The sequence below is a fragment of the Octopus bimaculoides genome, chromosome 1, assembly GCF_046866305.1.
Source record: "Octopus bimaculoides isolate indiv1 chromosome 1, ASM4686630v1, whole genome shotgun sequence".
In the NCBI taxonomy this organism is placed as follows: domain Eukaryota; kingdom Metazoa; phylum Mollusca; class Cephalopoda; order Octopoda; family Octopodidae; genus Octopus; species Octopus bimaculoides.
In genome coordinates, this window is record NC_142928.1 from 96910520 (window position 1) to 96928032 (window position 17513).

Sequence of the window (17513 nt, forward strand, 5' to 3'; positions counted from 1 at the left end):
TCACCTTGTCATATTTCACACATGTTGTTAATTTGTACGAAAGCTTTTATACATTACTATTCTGTATGTAAAACTTATCATCATCATCATCATCTATCGTCCATTTTCCACACTGGTGTGGGTTGAAGTCATAAATTTCTTTTTAGGAAAAACATTCAGAAATAAGAGCTTACAAGAATAATTTTAGGAAATGGTTGATATTCTTAACTGATTTACATTTAAAAAGCTTACATTTCAATATTACAAACTTTGATTCAAAGTGACCAGCTGTATGATTGTAATTATTTAAGAGATATATACAGATATATTGACTATATCTACACTATCGAATGCTTTTTTAAAATCAATAAAATTAATTAGATGTCCCGAACACATAAGCAATATGGAGCTATAGCAAAGAACAAATCAAGTTTCGATAAAGGAGGAAATATTTAAGAAAAAGTGGAAGTGTATTGGTAGCACAATTAGAAAAGACACACCAAATGTAGCGAAAAGTGCTTTACAGTGGAATCCGGATGGATATAGAAAGAAAGGTAGGCCTAAGAACTCGTGGCGTAGATCAACACAAAAGGAACTAGAGAAAGGGGGACATTCATGGCAGAGTATAAGTACAGAAGCGAAAAATTATGCGACATGGAATTCAATTATAAGTGGCCTATACTCCGCGTTGGAGGGTTAAAGGCAAGAGAAAAAAAATATTGACTATATAAAAGAAAAACAGAAACCTTTGTCCAAGTCTGCACCAACAGTACCAGGTCCTTCAGTTCTGAATCTTTCATAAAATTCTTTTAGTCTGTCACTGAACTCTGTAATTTGGGTTTGTGTTATCTGTGAGTGAAAAGTAAAAATGATAGACTTAGGGTTATACCATCTATATAAACATGTTGCTGTTGTGGCTGCTCCTAGAGAAGTTCAACATTGCAATTCAAGTTGAAGAGACAGAAAAGCTTTAATTGAATTAAGATTTGAAACATCTGGTGGGAAGCTGAGGACTGTCCCTCAGATAAGTTTGATCGAGAAATATACATTACTTTTAGAATATGGTTCCACATAGACAATGGTGCTCTATTGAAATACATTATCATCTTTTTCATTATAGCCATTGCCTACTCTTCACCTGGGGATATGATCTTTAGGAGCAAACACTGACACCTATCTGTAGATATATTTATATGGGTGTGCAATTGAAAAATGTTTGTTATATTAGTCATTTTTTGATATATCTGCTTCATATAATCAAAGCACATCCAATAAAATTCTATTTATTTGACTATCAAGCTTTCTCTCAGTCTATCCCTTCTATCACTTTTACAATGATTCTGTTCCTTAAAACTTACTACCTGCAAAATACTGCTATCTAAACACCTTAATGTACTTTCTCTCCACTCTCTCCAGCACCTTCACTGTAATTTACTTTCATACTCCATAGTATTTACTTTGCTCCACCCTTCTTGTATCTCACTGCTACTTCCTCACAACACATTTCTTTCTTCAACCACTAACCTGCGAACATTCAAATTGATCATTCACTACATTAATACACAGTAAAGACTACAGGCATTGCCTTACCTCCTCTAATAAAATCTGTAGAAGACTATAAACATCTCATAACTGTTCATCATTGAACAAAGTATTCTTTGAACATATGCTAATGCAAAACTGTCATCCATCAGTAAATATAAGCTGCAAATGAATTAAGAGTTTCATGCAGACTATCATTTTCCTCCAGGTTGAGCTCAACCAAACTACAGGAATCACCATTAACTTTTATTTTTTTCACTTCTATAACATACCTCAGTGAATTTTTTTTTCACAATTCTCAGGCTAAATTCAACATTCTTAGCTTTCTGTGTGAGATCATCCCAGAGGATAAATATTTCTGAAACTGATTTCTTTTCCTCTTCAGTAACCTAATAACAGATAAAACAAAGTTTAACAGATAAGGCAAAGTTTAATTTAATAGTTGGCACTCATAGCAACATCAGTAGCAGAATTACCTTACTTTACTGACTCCTGTTGAGAATCATCATCATCATCATCATCATCATCGTTTAACATCCGCCTTCCATGCTGGCATGAGTTGGACGGTTTGACAGGAGCTGGCCAGGCCAGAGCCTGCACCAGACTTCTGTATCTGTTTTAGCAGGGCTTTTTACAGCTGAATGCCCTTCATAACATCAACCACTCAGCAGAGTGAACTGAGTGCTTTTTACGTGGCACAAGCACAAGCAAGGACAGTTTTGGCAAGGTTTTTCCAGCTGGATGCCCTTCCAAATGCCAGCCACTTAACAATGTGGATTAGATGCTTTTTATGTAGCATCAGCACTGAATATTAAGGAAAAATTCCAAGGTGTTATGTGAGTGTTCCAGAATAGGGAGGTTTTTCATCAGGAAGAACAAATTACTAATCCTTCTTCAAGACCAAGTAACGTGATCTCTCTCACTTCCCTTTTTCTGACCAAAAGAAGGGTTCAGAAATGTAATACAAAAGCACTGAGAGAAAGATGTATAAATGTACTGGCTTGGGATTGCGACTGAAACGAAGCCAGTTGCTCAATGATTTCATGTCACTAGGGGTCATCAACGAGACCAGGATTTCTGAAATGTATGCACTTGTACCTGTCTTCTTGTACCTGAAGCTTTCTTGAAAATGTTCCAATTTTTAGTAATAATGGGAAATTGAAATTGTATCTTAGATACATACTGGGATTATGTGGAATTATCCAATAGAGGGAAAAGGATGTAAAAGCTCTGCAAATCTCAGGGAGTTCTAAATCTCTGACTAGTGTTGAAAAGATTTCCAAAATGCACCAGTCTGAAGACAGTGCAAATACATCAAGTCATCTAGACAGTATCTATGTAGAATACTTGTTATATCAACAGATAAAGATACTGTAAGATGTGAGTATTTTCAATGAGTTGGTTATAAAGACCAGAACTTGTGATCTGCATAATCAACTTAAAAAGTATGGGCAGGAATCAGGTTACTGGAAGCTTCAAAAGACTGGCTTGACTTATTGTCTCAAAAAGTCAATAAGATATTGTTCTGACAAGTTTAAACCCTCCACTCTCTGAATGCAATTTCAAACATCTAGTCAATTAGAGATTTCATACATGAATCACAATTTTCACTGATTTTGTATTATTTTATTAAAAACATGTATCTAAAACAGTGTAATAACTATAAGTAACCTACTAAAACATTATCTAATGTGCCTAAATATCACAGCTGGTGCATTTTATAAGCAGTCAGAATATTATAATAGATGCTTAAAAATTACCAAAGGAACCATTGTAATAAATCTCACCAACCTACCTCAATATTATGTAACTCCAAGGTGCGATACTGTTCCTGAATTAAACATGCTTTAATTTCCACATCAATTGACATCAGTCGAATTGAGTTGATGGTCATTAGAACAAATTTCAGGTCATCTAGTGTATCAGGGGGATGGTCCAGTTCTTTGTCTTTCGTCTACAAATTTAGTTGATCAAAGTAAGAAAAGTATATATATATATATATATATATATATGTCACACCAGACCTTATTGTTATTCACTATAGTTTTTGTTTGTTTTGTTTTTTCTCTCTCACTCTATTTCAAATACCTAAAAATGTTATGCATAGTCACACACATACACATACAATTACAAATATACAAAAAAATCAAGCAATGTTATAGGAATTAACTTTTCCTTTCTTCTTTCTAGAATCAATCAAATAAAGAGGCCTTGCACATCTATTAGAAAACAGTTTATGTACGTACACACACACACACACGCGCACACACACTCAACTTCATAGACATATAAGTATAACAGTAATAATCCTTGCTTTTGAGAGTGTATATCTATATGCAAGAACCACAACAAACAATGCAACAGTCCTGGTACATACATCAATAATTACAATGACCACAACACCCACAATTAAAAACAGAAGAACACTAACCTCAAAGAGATCTCTGATAGAGAAGAGATTTTCACGTGCAGAATCATACAGCAGCTTCCCAATGATGCTGATCCAGTTTAGAGCATGCTGTTCAATAGAAGAAGCTAGAGGCTTTATGGACATCTCAATAAAGTCCTGGTCTCGGATTACTGCTTGTTTGCGTATTTCTTCAATGCATAGATAGTAATGCTGGAGTTTATTATCAAAATCAATCAATGTGGGTTTGCTGAGAAACCATTTGTTTGCACTCAGTTGCTGGTGATAAGACAACAATAAAACGAAATTAGTAATTAATTAATAAGCAATAAAAATCTGATCCAAAATCTATATTCTCCCTTAAAATCACCTTCTTGTACCTTGTGAGTATGCTCTGGCACCCCCTTTATCACCATTTTTATCTCGTTCCAGCAACTCTCACCCATCGTCTCATAATGTGAACAAGCCATCTATCTCCTCTATAGCAAGACACTCTACCATACTTTAACCTTCAATACCTCACACAAAGCCATCTCCCTCTCTCTCAAGTACATTCACACTTATCCTTAGATGCAAGGGCTTTTTCTTTTTACTTTCTTTACTGTGTCTTGTAAGTTACTTGGTGACCTCACTAATGTCAGTGTCACAGAAAAAAAGCACCCAGTACACAGTGTAAAGTGGTTGGCAATAGGAAGGGCATCCAGTTGTAGAAATAATGCCAAAGCTGACATTGGGTCCTGATGTAGCTCTGTGGTTCATCAGATGCAGTCAAACCATGCAACACATGCCAGCATGGAAAACAGACATTAAATGATGATGATGATGATGATGATGATGATGATGATGATGACAGTAGCAACAGCAGTGGCATTGTTGACATGCCAGATCATCATCAGTTGAATGTGCAGTACTCTGTCTACTTAGCTATCAGCAGCTCTCCATGTATTACTGGTGTCTATTTAACCTGGTGAGAAAGTGAGCTCCTAGTGAAACAAGAGAAGGAAATGAACAGCAAAAGCTTAAAACCATACAGGATTTAAACCTAAATTGTTCAGGAATAAGAATTAAATCTAGCATTGTACCCTCTTCTGATAATTCATTGCTCTTAATATAATAGTTAATATTTTAAGTAAAGGACTTTTAAGGTCACATTTTAATTAAACACTTTACAGAATAATGTCCAAATTGGAACATTTATCAAGAATTCACCAAGAAGAAAGAAATCATTTTAAAGAAATTAAGTTAAATTTATATATCTTAATATGAGTTAGTGCTGGGTAGTTTAATTTTTCTACACTTTCAAGCCCATCCTAATATAAGGACAGTCAAAGAATGTACCAATGAAAAAAAGATACATGAAAAATTAATTTGATCAATGACTCAGAGTTCAAGCACTGAAGAGTTGAAATTAATCTCCTAGTGAAATTAAATCTTAATTCCAAGTTCTATTTCATTTCATTTATATTGATAATGTCTTTCAGAAAGTTGTGTCTGTCATACCTATTTCCTATTTCTCTAAACATTGCAGATTTTCTCCCGATATGAGAAAATTATTGGAAGATTAATCCAGTAATCCCTCTTGTCTTACCTTATCAACCACCAAGATAGATCTGAATTTCTTCCATCTTAAGAGGTTATTCTGGATTGCTGTAAGAGTTCTCTTTACATTATTTTCAATAACGTCTTTCAGTTCTAAAACAGATGTATGTCCAACAATATCATAATAAAATGAGAATACATATGGCTCATTTTCTCCTGGCATGGAAACTGGTGGGCAGAACAACACAGTACCATGCATCCACCGAACAAATTTCTTAGTTCTGGAAAGTTTAGAGTAATTTCAAATAAGATGAAAAATTAAACATGGCACAAAATGTTAAATGTGTTATATAAAATACAATAGCAATGAAATTGAGGTGATGGATTAATCACATGCCCATAAATTCAAACATTAAGTAGTTCTTCTAAACAAAACAGATATCTCTGTTAACCATTCAAAAAGTTCTACTTCACAACTAAATGAATCATAATAAAACATCCAAATGAAAAAACATGCTTCAGCAATATGCAAATTCACAAATGGCGAAAGAGTAAAGCAGTCACTCATGAATGAGTATGACTAGGTAACATGTGCCATGCTTTCACTATTTGTTTTAGGTGCTTATGTATAGCACTGACACCTTCTTGACTCGCATACCCATGATCCAGCAAAACATCCAGGATGTAACAACTGGAGAAAGAGTAGGCTGCACCAGCGCTGGGCTGATAATCAAAACAGCTGAGTAGACTTGCTCATGAAACGTTGCTTGGAAGTCCCACAACTCCAAGGACAACATCCCTTCAAGCTGGTGTCAAACACAGATGGTGAATACACTATGAGTAGAGATCAAAATCTGAGCAGCAAAGTTTTCCACAGGTTAGACAAGGAACCAATGAGCTGTATTTTGGAGGCAATCTGGCAGCAGCCACAACACTCATTAAGCCATTGACAATGCCTTGTTTCAGTGGTTTCACAAGCTCGATGGCAGATGGTCCTCCATCTGCTTCAATCCCCAGCAAGAGTTTCCAAATCCATAGGAGGAACATTGCATTTCTGCATGATGGCAGCAACTTGATCTTTGTATCTCTTCCTCTGTCCTTTAACAGATAACTGGCCTTCAGTAAGTTCTCCATAGAAGACAATACGTGGGAGATGCAAGTGGGGTATCCTGATGAGATGGCCAATCCAGTGAAGTTGACACTTGACAGTAAGAGATTTGATGCTGAAGGAGTTGCAGCATTCCATTCATGTAGAACCCTGTCTTCCCATGAGATTCATTGGAGGCACTTGATGTGAAAGTATTCAAGAATTTTCAAGTGAACACCAACAAAAAAGCATATTATTAGATTGATTGGTAAAACGGATATAAAAATGTTGTGCAAAGACAATTGTTTTACCCCTTATCATTAGAACATTAATACCATTTTGATTGAATTGTCATTTATATATTTATATGCCTGAGTTTATTATTTTTATATGAAGATTGTTCAGATTAGAACATTTTTTTTTTATTCTGTATTTATTTGAAATAATTATCTTTTTTAATATCATTAATTTCTAGATCATATTTCAATTTAGAGAGTGTACAGTATCATTAGAAAATGACATAGCTTTATGTTCCAGATTGAATATGCCTAGTAAAAACCATAAGGCCTTAAAATATGTACGAAACAGGATTAGAGAAATAACTACTTTATTTAGTTTATCTCAATATAACTGAAAACATACAACCTGCCTTTTGGTTAGAAATTAGAAAAGGTAAATAGCTGTTAAAATATATATTACAGCAAATAACTAAACATGTGAAAATTGATGTCAGACTAAGAAAGCAAATTTGGAAGTATAAAGTAAAATCCAACAGAAACTGTTAAAACAATGGAAATGTTTAAGAGTGAATGTAAAGAAAAAATTGTATGTTCCTACCCATCAATGCAGTCTCTAAAAGCTTGCATGGTCATGTTGAAAATATCATTGGCAGAAGGGTGAAGAATGACCTCTGGTGCTGCAAGAAGAGCTTCAATGTAGAATAAAGGCTTTGGTGAGGTAACCAAATAGTTGAAATATTTCAGATTATTGGTCATCATCTGAAAGTATATAGACAGTTATGTACATGGATATATGTGTATATACATATGTATGTATGTGTATTTGTTTTGTATTATACATAGTCTGATCAATAAGTATCCGGACTGTTGTCATAGTAATGAAGCTAAAGCATACAGAGTGAAGCCACTTGGCACAGATTGACCATGAGCTCTGCTGTGCACACGCACTAAGTTTTAACATACTAGATCCCTTCCACTGTTTACGGCAGTGCTTGGAAGGAAGGTGTGTAGCGTGTAATTGTCGCATTGCCCATGACAGAGAAAGTCATGGCAATACCTACTCAGAGGAGGGGTGAAGGGAGGAGGTGGGGATGGAGGAGGTGGGGATGGATGGAGGAAGAGGGGATGGATGGAGATGGGATGGGAGGAAGAGGGGATGGAGGGAGGAGGATGGGGATGACAGGAGGAAGAGGAGATGATGGAAGGAAGAGGGGATAGAAGGGGGAGGGGAGGGGAGGGGAGGGGAGGAGGAATGGCAGGGGAGGAGGATGGTGAGTGGCAGGGGAGGAGGAGAGGGGGGCGGAGGGGGGGGGGGGGATGGCAGGGAGGGGAGGAATGGCGGGGAGGGGAGGAATGGCGGGGAGGGGGAGGAATGGCAGGGAGGGAGGGGGGGGGGGGGGGGGGAATGGCAGGGAGGGGGGGAATGGCAGGGAGGAGGGATGAGGGGGAGGGAGGAGGGGGAGGGGAGGTGGAGGGGGAGGGAGGGGGAGGGAGGAGGGAGGAGGGGGGAGGGAGGAGGGAGGGATGGGGGAGGGAAGGGGGGAGGGAGGGAGGGAGGGAGGAGGGAGGGATGGGGGAGGGAAGGGGGAGGGAGGGAGGGAGGGAGGGAGGGAGGGAGGGAGGGAGGGAGGGAGGGAGGGAGGGAGGGAGGGAGGGAGGGAGGGAGGGGGATGGAGGGAGGAGGAGGGAGGAGGAGGAGGAGGAGGAGGAGGAGGAGGAGGAGGAGGAGGTGGTCATGGTGTTTCATAAAGCTAAATCTCGATATGTATGAAGACAATTATCATTTTTGATAAAATAAAACAAAAGTTGGTAGAACAAAGTAACAGAATAATGTATAAACTGGACAATTTATAAAGCAAGCTGCACCTACCTTTAATATTGATTCATAGACTCTTCTCTCCCAGTATTTATAATACTGATGTAGTTTGGGAGATTTCCCAGTGTTACTTTGGACCAGCATTCCTTCTATCTTGGTTATCAAAGGTCCAATGGCTTTGTATTTGCGAACTAACACTTCTAAATCTTTATTTGTTTCTTTCCCAATATATTCAAAATATTCCTAGTTGAAAATTTTAAATAATAATAACAATAATAATAACAATGACAACAATAATAATAATGGTTTCAGAAATTTAATTGTATTTTACAATATCTAATGGAATAAAAATTATTTTTATGCATTTGTGTACATTTAAACTAATTGAATATTATTTTACAGAATAATAGAATTAAAATTTCTTTGATTAAAACCCTTTCTAACATGAAAGTATCCAAAGAGCATTTGAGGTGCATAATGCTTTATGAGTACAAAAAAGGAAACTCTGAAGCCGAAGCGACTCAAAACATACACTCAGTTTATGGGAAAGAATGCTTGAATGAAAAAACTTGCAAAAGATGGTTTGCAAAATTCAGAAGTGAAGATTTCAGCCTTGAAGATGAAGATCGAACAGGACATCCAGTTGAGTTTGATGATAAGCTTCTTGAGGCATTACTTGAAGAAAATCCTGCATTATCAGTTGAAGAATTGGCAATAAAGCTTAGTTCAAACCATACAACTGTTCATTGTCATCTTCAACAACTTGGAAAGGTTCCTAAACTTGGAAAATGGGTGCCTCATGAATTGTCTGAAAGCAACCGCAAATCCCAAGTTGATATCTGCTCTTCTCTCCATTCTCGTGAACTCATTTCACCCTTTTTGGATAGACTTGTGACTGGTGATGAAAAATGGATCTTCTATCGAAATGTTAAACATCGTAAACAGTAGCTTGGTAAAAGGGAAAAATCTCAACTACAACCAAGAAGAGAACTTCATGGGTAAAAGGTTCTTCTATCTATTTGGTGGTATTGCAAAGGAATAATTCACTTTGAATTGTTACCACCTAATGCAACAATCAATGCTGAAGTCTACTGTTAACAATTAGAGCATTTGAACCAAGCTTTGAAGAAAAAAAGACCCGCTTTAGTGAATCAAAAAAGAGTGATGTTTCATCAGGACAATGCGTGACCCCACACTGAAAAGATCACATCACAGAAGATCGAAGAGCTTGGTTGGGAAAAGATTCCTCATCCACCTTATTCTCCTGACCTTGCTCCTTCAGACTACCATTTGTTTCATAGTTTACAGAATCATTTGGGGGACATAACTTTCGCAAGCCAGGAGGAGGTCGAAACTGACATCTCAGAGTTGTTCTCTTTGAAACCAAAAGTTTTACATTGATGGGATTAAAAAGCTTGTAAATAGATGGAAGGAAGTCATAGATAATCAGGGAAAGTACATTGATGATTAAATATCAATTAAATATAACATTTGATCACTTGTTTTCTTTATTCAAAATTCGGACAGAACTTATGGGATGACCTGATACAATATTAGTTTGTTGTCATTTCATCTTTCTCATTTTCATCCTTGCTATAATATATCTAGTATGCATTTGTTCATGGTCATTTTTTAAAATCTCATTGTAAAGTATTTATCCAAGTAATACCATAGTCATTTGAAGTCCCTTAGAAGCCTTATTCAACTGCTTGGCCAAGCTTTCTCATGGAACAGATGGTCCTTTTAAATAGTATAGACCGCATGACCATCAGGTTTTTTACAAAAAAGTTGGAGGTTTTGTAAATTTTATTTCTTCTGGCCAAGAAAGCATTTCTAAAATCTTTTTTCCTCAGCAGCATTGTCAGTAACAAACATAACTGACCTAAATTTCAACATCTTAAGCCAATTCTTTTCATATAAATTCAGGCTCCTAGACACAGCCTTTCAAGAAACTTAATAAAATGGCAATATTATATATATATATATATATGTGTAACTATACCTTACAAGTTGGTAGTGTTTCAAACTGATTTGTCATTAGTGTCTTAAACAAGTTAACATTCTCAATAACTACTAAACGTTGACAAATATCTCGTGCATTCTTTTGTATCTGGTTTACCAAAGACTCAAACTTTGTCAAGCTCTGCAATGAAACAATAAAATATATACAAACACATAAGATAGTGATTTCCAATTAATGCACAAGGTCAGCAATTTTGAGGGAAGTGTTTAATTGATATCATTGACCCCAGTAATTGGGTATTGCATTATTTTATCAAACTTAGAGTGATGAAAGGAGAAACTGACCATGGCAAGATTTGAACCCAAAATGCAAACAGCTAAAACAAAAACTGCAAAGCACTTTTTCTTATGTTCTAATCATTCAGCCACCTCACCACCCTTTAACACATATTAATAATAAAGAAAACCTTTGAAGGATGCAGAATGCTATAGATTTATAGAGAAAGGAGATGAATGGTTGTAACATTTATGATCTTGAGATATAAGAGGAATAGTTTCTTCCTTTTTTTGTTCACAGGTATACTCAAATAGAGATGTCAATTTTTAATCTTTGTAGTAGTCTAATCCCAAAGTAACTATTCCATTTGCCAAACACAAACTGGTTTAGCCATGTTGCATAGCTAATTCTTAGTTTAATATGATAATTTTACTAAATACATATAGGCGCAGGAGTGGCTGTGTGGTAAGTAGCTTACTTACCAACCACATGGTTCCGGGTTCAGTCCCACTGCATGGCACCTTGGGCAAGTGTCTTCTACTATAGCCTCAGGCCGACCAAAGCCTTGTGAGTGGATTTGGTAGACGGAAACTGAAAGAAGCCCATCGTATATATGTATATATATATATATATATATATATATATATATATATATATATATATATATATATATATATATGTATGTGTGTGTATATGTTTGTGTGTCTGTGTTTGTCCCCCCAACTTCGCATAACAACCGATGCTGGCGTGTTTATGTCCCCGTAACTTAACGGTTCGGCAAAAAGAGACCGATAGAATAAGTACTAGGCTTACAAAGAATAAGTTCTGGGGTTGATTTGCTCCACTAAAGGCGGTGCCCCAGCATGGCCGCAGTCAAATGACTGAAACAAGTAAAAGAGTAAAAGAGTAAGAGTATAACACAGTATGTATAAAAACTTTTATTTCATAACATATGTAAGTCATCCCAGGGCCTTAACCTAGACATAAACAACTGCCATCGCTGTTCTCAAGGAAAATGTGAGCTGTGACTTTCATATCTACAGGCAGTGTAACATATGTGAAAGGAAAGAATTTCAGACTTGACCCACCAAGAACCTATTACAACCAGGAAGCAGTCTCCATTCCAATCTCAAATGCTAGGATTATCTCACAGCATATTAACAATCTACTCACAGATTCACATCGTACAGTGAAGTCTCCAATACTAAGAGAATTCCAGTTGAGTCGTTTGGATCCAGCATATATGATGTTCTGCAGTTCATTCAAATGTTCTTCAAGAATGCTTGCCTGAAATAAGTGTAAGAAAATAGTCAATGAAAATACAATCAAACACTTTAGTATTATCAATCAAAACATGGTGTTTGTGTGAATCCAGTAAATATGTTACAATGTGTTTTAAATTTAAAAAAAAAAATTTTTAAATAGTAAATGAAACGTGTTATCTTCTTCATGCTACTGATCTAAAAACAAAATCGTGCCTGGTTCAACTGAAGTATACTCAACCATAACACAATAACTCCAACAATTTGTGGTAATATCTATATCCTGTCCAGGCTGGATGGAATAAGAAAACATCTTTTTTACAAGACATTCAAGAGAAACCAACAACAGAGAAGTACATAAATCAGCAGGAATAAAAGATTTTACAGAAGATATTTCATAACTAAATCAAACAAATATGAAATAAGAGGTTTTTATTTTTGTAATATATTTTTACATTAGTTAATCTGGAGAAAAGGGGCAGTACTAACAAGTCTCATGTATTCTCTTACCTAACTTCTTTAGTCTGACAGGTAGAGTAGAGTGAGGCTAGATACTATTCATTTTCACCTTGAAACCCTGCTATTTTGTGAGTAGAAGGAAAATACAGACAACTTAAGAAATTGAACCAAAAGGAAAGAGCTACAAACCTCAGCAAAATTTAATGTGCTCAGTATATCATAATAATGCTTCAACATGTTGTTTAAGCTTTCAGTATATCGTATGTACTTTTCTTCCTGAAATTAATTTAAAAGAAAATTGTACATAATTAAGATGGAAATTTAATAGACAAACTTTGTCTCATGCAAAGAAGAGTTTTATTTCTACAGGGTTAGCACAGAAAATGAACATAACATTCTTGATGATGTTGTGGCAGTTAGTTGTTTTAAAAGACACCACTACTTTAAATATTTTATTCATCAGGCCAAGGGAGTTTCTACATAGTTGCTTAATTTGCCAGAAGTCATAGCCAAATCACTCACAAATTGAATCATACCTCTTTGAATAAGGAAAGAACTAATTAGATAATGTAGTCCAAGACAAATCCCAAGAAAGACAGTTTGCCTTTCATCATAGGTCTGCTTAATCAGGGTTGAGCTGCAATTAGATAACATTGCATTCATCAACCTTTTTATTCACACTGAATCAGTAATTATAAATATTCTAGACATTTCCTCAGCTCCTTTATCCATCCTCTCCCTACCCAGAGATGAAGTCTGTGGCCAGTGTCCCAGGAGGCTTGTATTTGTAAGTGTTAGCTGCATGTGTGAAATTAGAGTGATCAACATAGTGTGTTTTTTGTTTACTGAAGTCTGCATTGCAAATATTTTGTGTGAATATTATACATCCATAGTTCCTTCACACCTAGCCATATGTGGAGGTTGTAAAGAAGGTAGAAGACATCAGATCATAGAACTGAAGAAGACTGCCACCATTTGTTGTTAGGAGCTTGTCATTCTGACTGCATTAAGATCATAACATTCAAGACCAACCACTGCTTTTACCACTAACCTCATCCTCTCTTCTCTCATCTTTCTCCTTCTCCCCTTCCCTCCTCTTCTTCCTCCTCCTCATTGTCATGATGATGATCATCATCATCATCTACTCAGTGAGCATCTTCAGATCATGTTTATTCTAGTCAACATCTACAGACTCTCTAGCCATTTAATTCTGTCTATGCAATTAATATCTAATCAACCAATATTTACTAACTATCTAATCAAGATTTAACATTTTGTCTATTTATTCCAAATCACCTGCATAATGAAGTGCCATACTCTAATTGTGGGAGGAGTAGGCCCAGGAAGACATGGAAAAAAGTGGTGACAAAGGATCTTTGGATGCTGAGTGTCGCTGAGGAAATGACAAGGAACTGGGGAATGTGGCAATTTGCTGTACCTGATAAGATACATTAGGCCAAGCAAAATCGCTGTCTTCCACACATACATGTGCCAGTGCCATTTAAAAAGCACCCATGCCAGTGCTGCGCTAATGCACCAGTACTGGTGCTGCATAAACACATCCATGCCAGTGGCACATAGAAAGCACCCAGCACACTGTTACATGGTTGGCATTAGGAAGGTCATCCAGCCATAGAAACCATACCTCAACAGACAGCTGGAGTCTGAGCAGCTCCATGTCAAACCATCCAACCCATACCAGCATGGAAAGCAGATCTTAAATGATGATGATGATGACTCTAGTCAATATTAGTCAGTGTCTGTCAGATCATTATATAAAAGTCGTACCATCTTGAGGTACCTATCAAATATCTAGATGCCTATTTCCATCATCTACCAACAAAGTTAGATCCAAAATATTTTACCTGCAATGCAACATTCCGTGCCAATTCAGGGACAGGAAACCCAAGCTGCTCCATGTATTTAGTTTCAGAGATAATTTCAAGAAGCATTGAGTCAAAATCCACAATAAATTTAAAATCATTAGCTGAATTAACTGAAAAAATAAAAGAAAATACTACATAAGAAAAGAAATACAAAATGAAACAAATCTTGATATAGTTTAATTTGGAAATTTCATCAGCTTTAAAATATTTGACTGTGTGGTAGGTGCAGACATGGTTGTGTGGTTAAGAAGCTCACTTTGCAACTATGTAATTTCAGGTTCAGTTCCCCTGCACAACACTTTGGACAAATATCTTCTACTATAACCCCAGGCCTTGTAAGTTGATTTCATAGATGGGAACAGTGTGGAATCCCATTGCTTGCTATTGCTTCAAATAACAATCAATACATAAACTTTAGCTAAATGTACTGAATGCATTCCATTGTGTCCCTGGGCACAACACTCAATTCTATATGTCACTGATCACCAAACTGTTAGAAGTTGTACCATATCTTTTACAATAGTGCATGCAATAAACAGCAAAGGACTTATCTTTACTCTACCAAATAGAAGAAACTTACATTAATTACCAACCCTCATAAGCTTCTAAGAGTGCTTGAACACATTTAATTTATTGCTATTTCTGAAGAGAATGATATGACTTAGCACATCTTACAGAGAAAAAGAGAGCAAGCTGGGAATATTAGTATGGTTAATATAGGGTCCGATTGTACCAGAGAATATTGTACCAGCTTAATATGTACCATGGTTAATATAGGGTTTGATTGTACCAGGGAATATTAGTATGGTTAATATAGGGTTTGATTGTACCAGGGAATATTAGTATGGTTAATATAGGGTTTGATTGTACCAGAGGGTTGACAGAATCCTTAGCATGTTAGCTAAAATGTATTTCAGCATTTAATTCCACAACTTTGCTTTTTAGTTCAATTCCTGTTGAGGTCGCCGCAAGACAACAAGCTGGCAGAATTGTAAGCATGCCAGGCAAAATGCTTAGCAGCATTTCATCTGTCTTTACATCCTGGGTTCAAATTCTGCTGAAGTCAAATTTACCTTTCATCCTTTTGGGGTTGATAAAATAAGTAACATTTGAGTACTGGGGTCAATGTAATCGACTTACCCCCTCCCCTGAAGTTGCAGGCCTTGTGCCAAAATTTGAAACTAATACAGAGTTTGATTGAAGGATTAAGTATAGTGTATGATGCAGATCCAATGAAAAATGCTATATGAGAACAGATATATCAATTTGGGAATAGGAAGTTCAAAACAAGAGTAGGTTGTAGTAATTGTTAAAATTAGAGAAGTTCATTCTAATAGACTAAGGACTGAAGGATGTTAGTAAAGATTTTCTCTTTGGTTTAAAGTTCCAGATTCTCTGTGCATAGGCATAGGAGTGGTTGTGTGGTAAGTAGCTTGCTTACCATCCACATGGTTCCGGGTTCAGTCCCACTGCATGGCACTTGGGCAAATATCTTCTATTATAGCCTTGGGCTAACCAAAGCCTTGTGAGCGGATTTGGTTAGACAGAAACTGAAAGAAGCCCGTCGTATATATGTATATATATGTATGTGTGTGTATATGTTTGCATGTCTGTGTTTGTCCCCACCAACATCGCTTGACAACCGATGCTGGTGTGTTTACGTCCCCGTAACTTAGCGGTTTGGCAAAAGAGACCGATAGAATAAGTACTAGGCTTCCAAAGAATAAGTCCTGGGGTCGATTTGTTCGACTAAAGATGGTGCTCCAGCATGGCCACAGTCAAATGACTGAAACAAGTAAAAGAGTAAAAAAAAAATGATTAAATAAAGAAGCCATCAATAACCACTAATTTTTAATCAAGAAATAGAACAACATTTATGCCTCACAACTAGAAATAAGAATCAAAGTGTAATAAATCATTCAGCCAAGTAGCTGCCTTTGGTGAATTTAGTGGTTTGCAGTTGTTGATGATATCAAATCAAAACAAAAAAAAAGATTACTTACTTGCTGTTCCTGATGAACATTGTTCCACTGGTGAAGAGCCTTCTTGATGGTTTTCACTTGTAGATACCCTGGTCAGCAGATTTCGTTTTAGTAAGTTGGGCAGCTTGTTTTCAACATCAAACCTCCATGAGTTGTAAATGTTGACTTCATAGCATTTCATGAGACGACCAACATTAAGGTATTTCTCCCGAGCCTTGATTTGAACAGAAGAGGAATAGACAATCATCATTATCATTTAGTGTCTGCTTTCCATGTTGGCATGGGTTAGATAGTTTGACTGAAACTGGTTAGCTGGAGAATTGCACCAGGTTCCAATCTAATTTGGCATGGTTTCTATGGCTGGATGCCCTTCCTAACACCAACCACTCCCAGAGTGTAATGGGTGCTTTTTACGTGACACTGGCATTGGCCACATATACAATTTCACTTGGTTTGACAAGTCTTTTCAAGCACAGCATATTGCCAAAGGTCTCAATCACTTATCACCTCTGTGAGACTCAACATTCGAAGGATGCTTTTTACATACTACCAGCATGGGTGCCTGTTACATAACACTGGCATCAGCCACGACTATGATTTCACTTGGCTTGACAGGTCTTCTCAAGACAAATGTATATAAATGCATAATAAACAGTATTCTTGTCAGAATGCTGCATACATACTTGCACAAATATTTGTGACTATTCATATTTTAGCATGTAATTGGCTCTGCATGCAAGTACAAGGAGGTGCTGAAAAGTTCCTGGCTTTAAGGGTATCGCAAAAGGCCTAACCTTCTGAGTTCTTTTACAGGGTTTAGAAAAACTGAAAAACTGCTGCAGTAAGTGTGTAAATCTGAGAGGAGAATACATTGAATAAAATCATAATTAACTGATCATCCTGCATTTTCTTTTACCCAAAGCCAAGAACTTTTCAGCACCCCCTCATATGTATGTGAGGAAGTGTGTGTGCATGTGTTAATAAACTTCTTTCTATTCCTCATTCTATCAATTTTGGCATGCCTTAGAGTTTGATTTTGTCCCTTACTTATCCTCACTTCCAGCAACACCCATTCT

General features: G+C 36.6%; 1 protein-coding gene across 2 annotated transcripts in view; it reads right to left on the reverse strand.

The window, feature by feature from the left end:
- LOC106876022 (dynein axonemal heavy chain 10) overlaps nt 1-17513 on the reverse strand; it is a 183667-nt gene that overhangs the window by 140595 nt on the left and 25559 nt on the right. For both annotated transcript variants that reach the window (XM_014924396.3, XM_052968399.2), the window contains exons 10-21: nt 16459-16651; nt 14435-14565; nt 12759-12845; nt 12022-12135; nt 10612-10752; nt 8664-8852; nt 7392-7552; nt 5517-5748; nt 3953-4207; nt 3317-3475; nt 1794-1910; nt 726-828 (exon numbers count right to left, since the gene is read on the reverse strand). In XM_014924396.3, the coding sequence (XP_014779882.2) occupies nt 726-828; nt 1794-1910; nt 3317-3475; nt 3953-4207; nt 5517-5748; nt 7392-7552; nt 8664-8852; nt 10612-10752; nt 12022-12135; nt 12759-12845; nt 14435-14565; nt 16459-16651 (1882 nt within the window). The remainder of the gene's footprint in view (nt 1-725; nt 829-1793; nt 1911-3316; nt 3476-3952; nt 4208-5516; nt 5749-7391; nt 7553-8663; nt 8853-10611; nt 10753-12021; nt 12136-12758; nt 12846-14434; nt 14566-16458; nt 16652-17513) is intronic.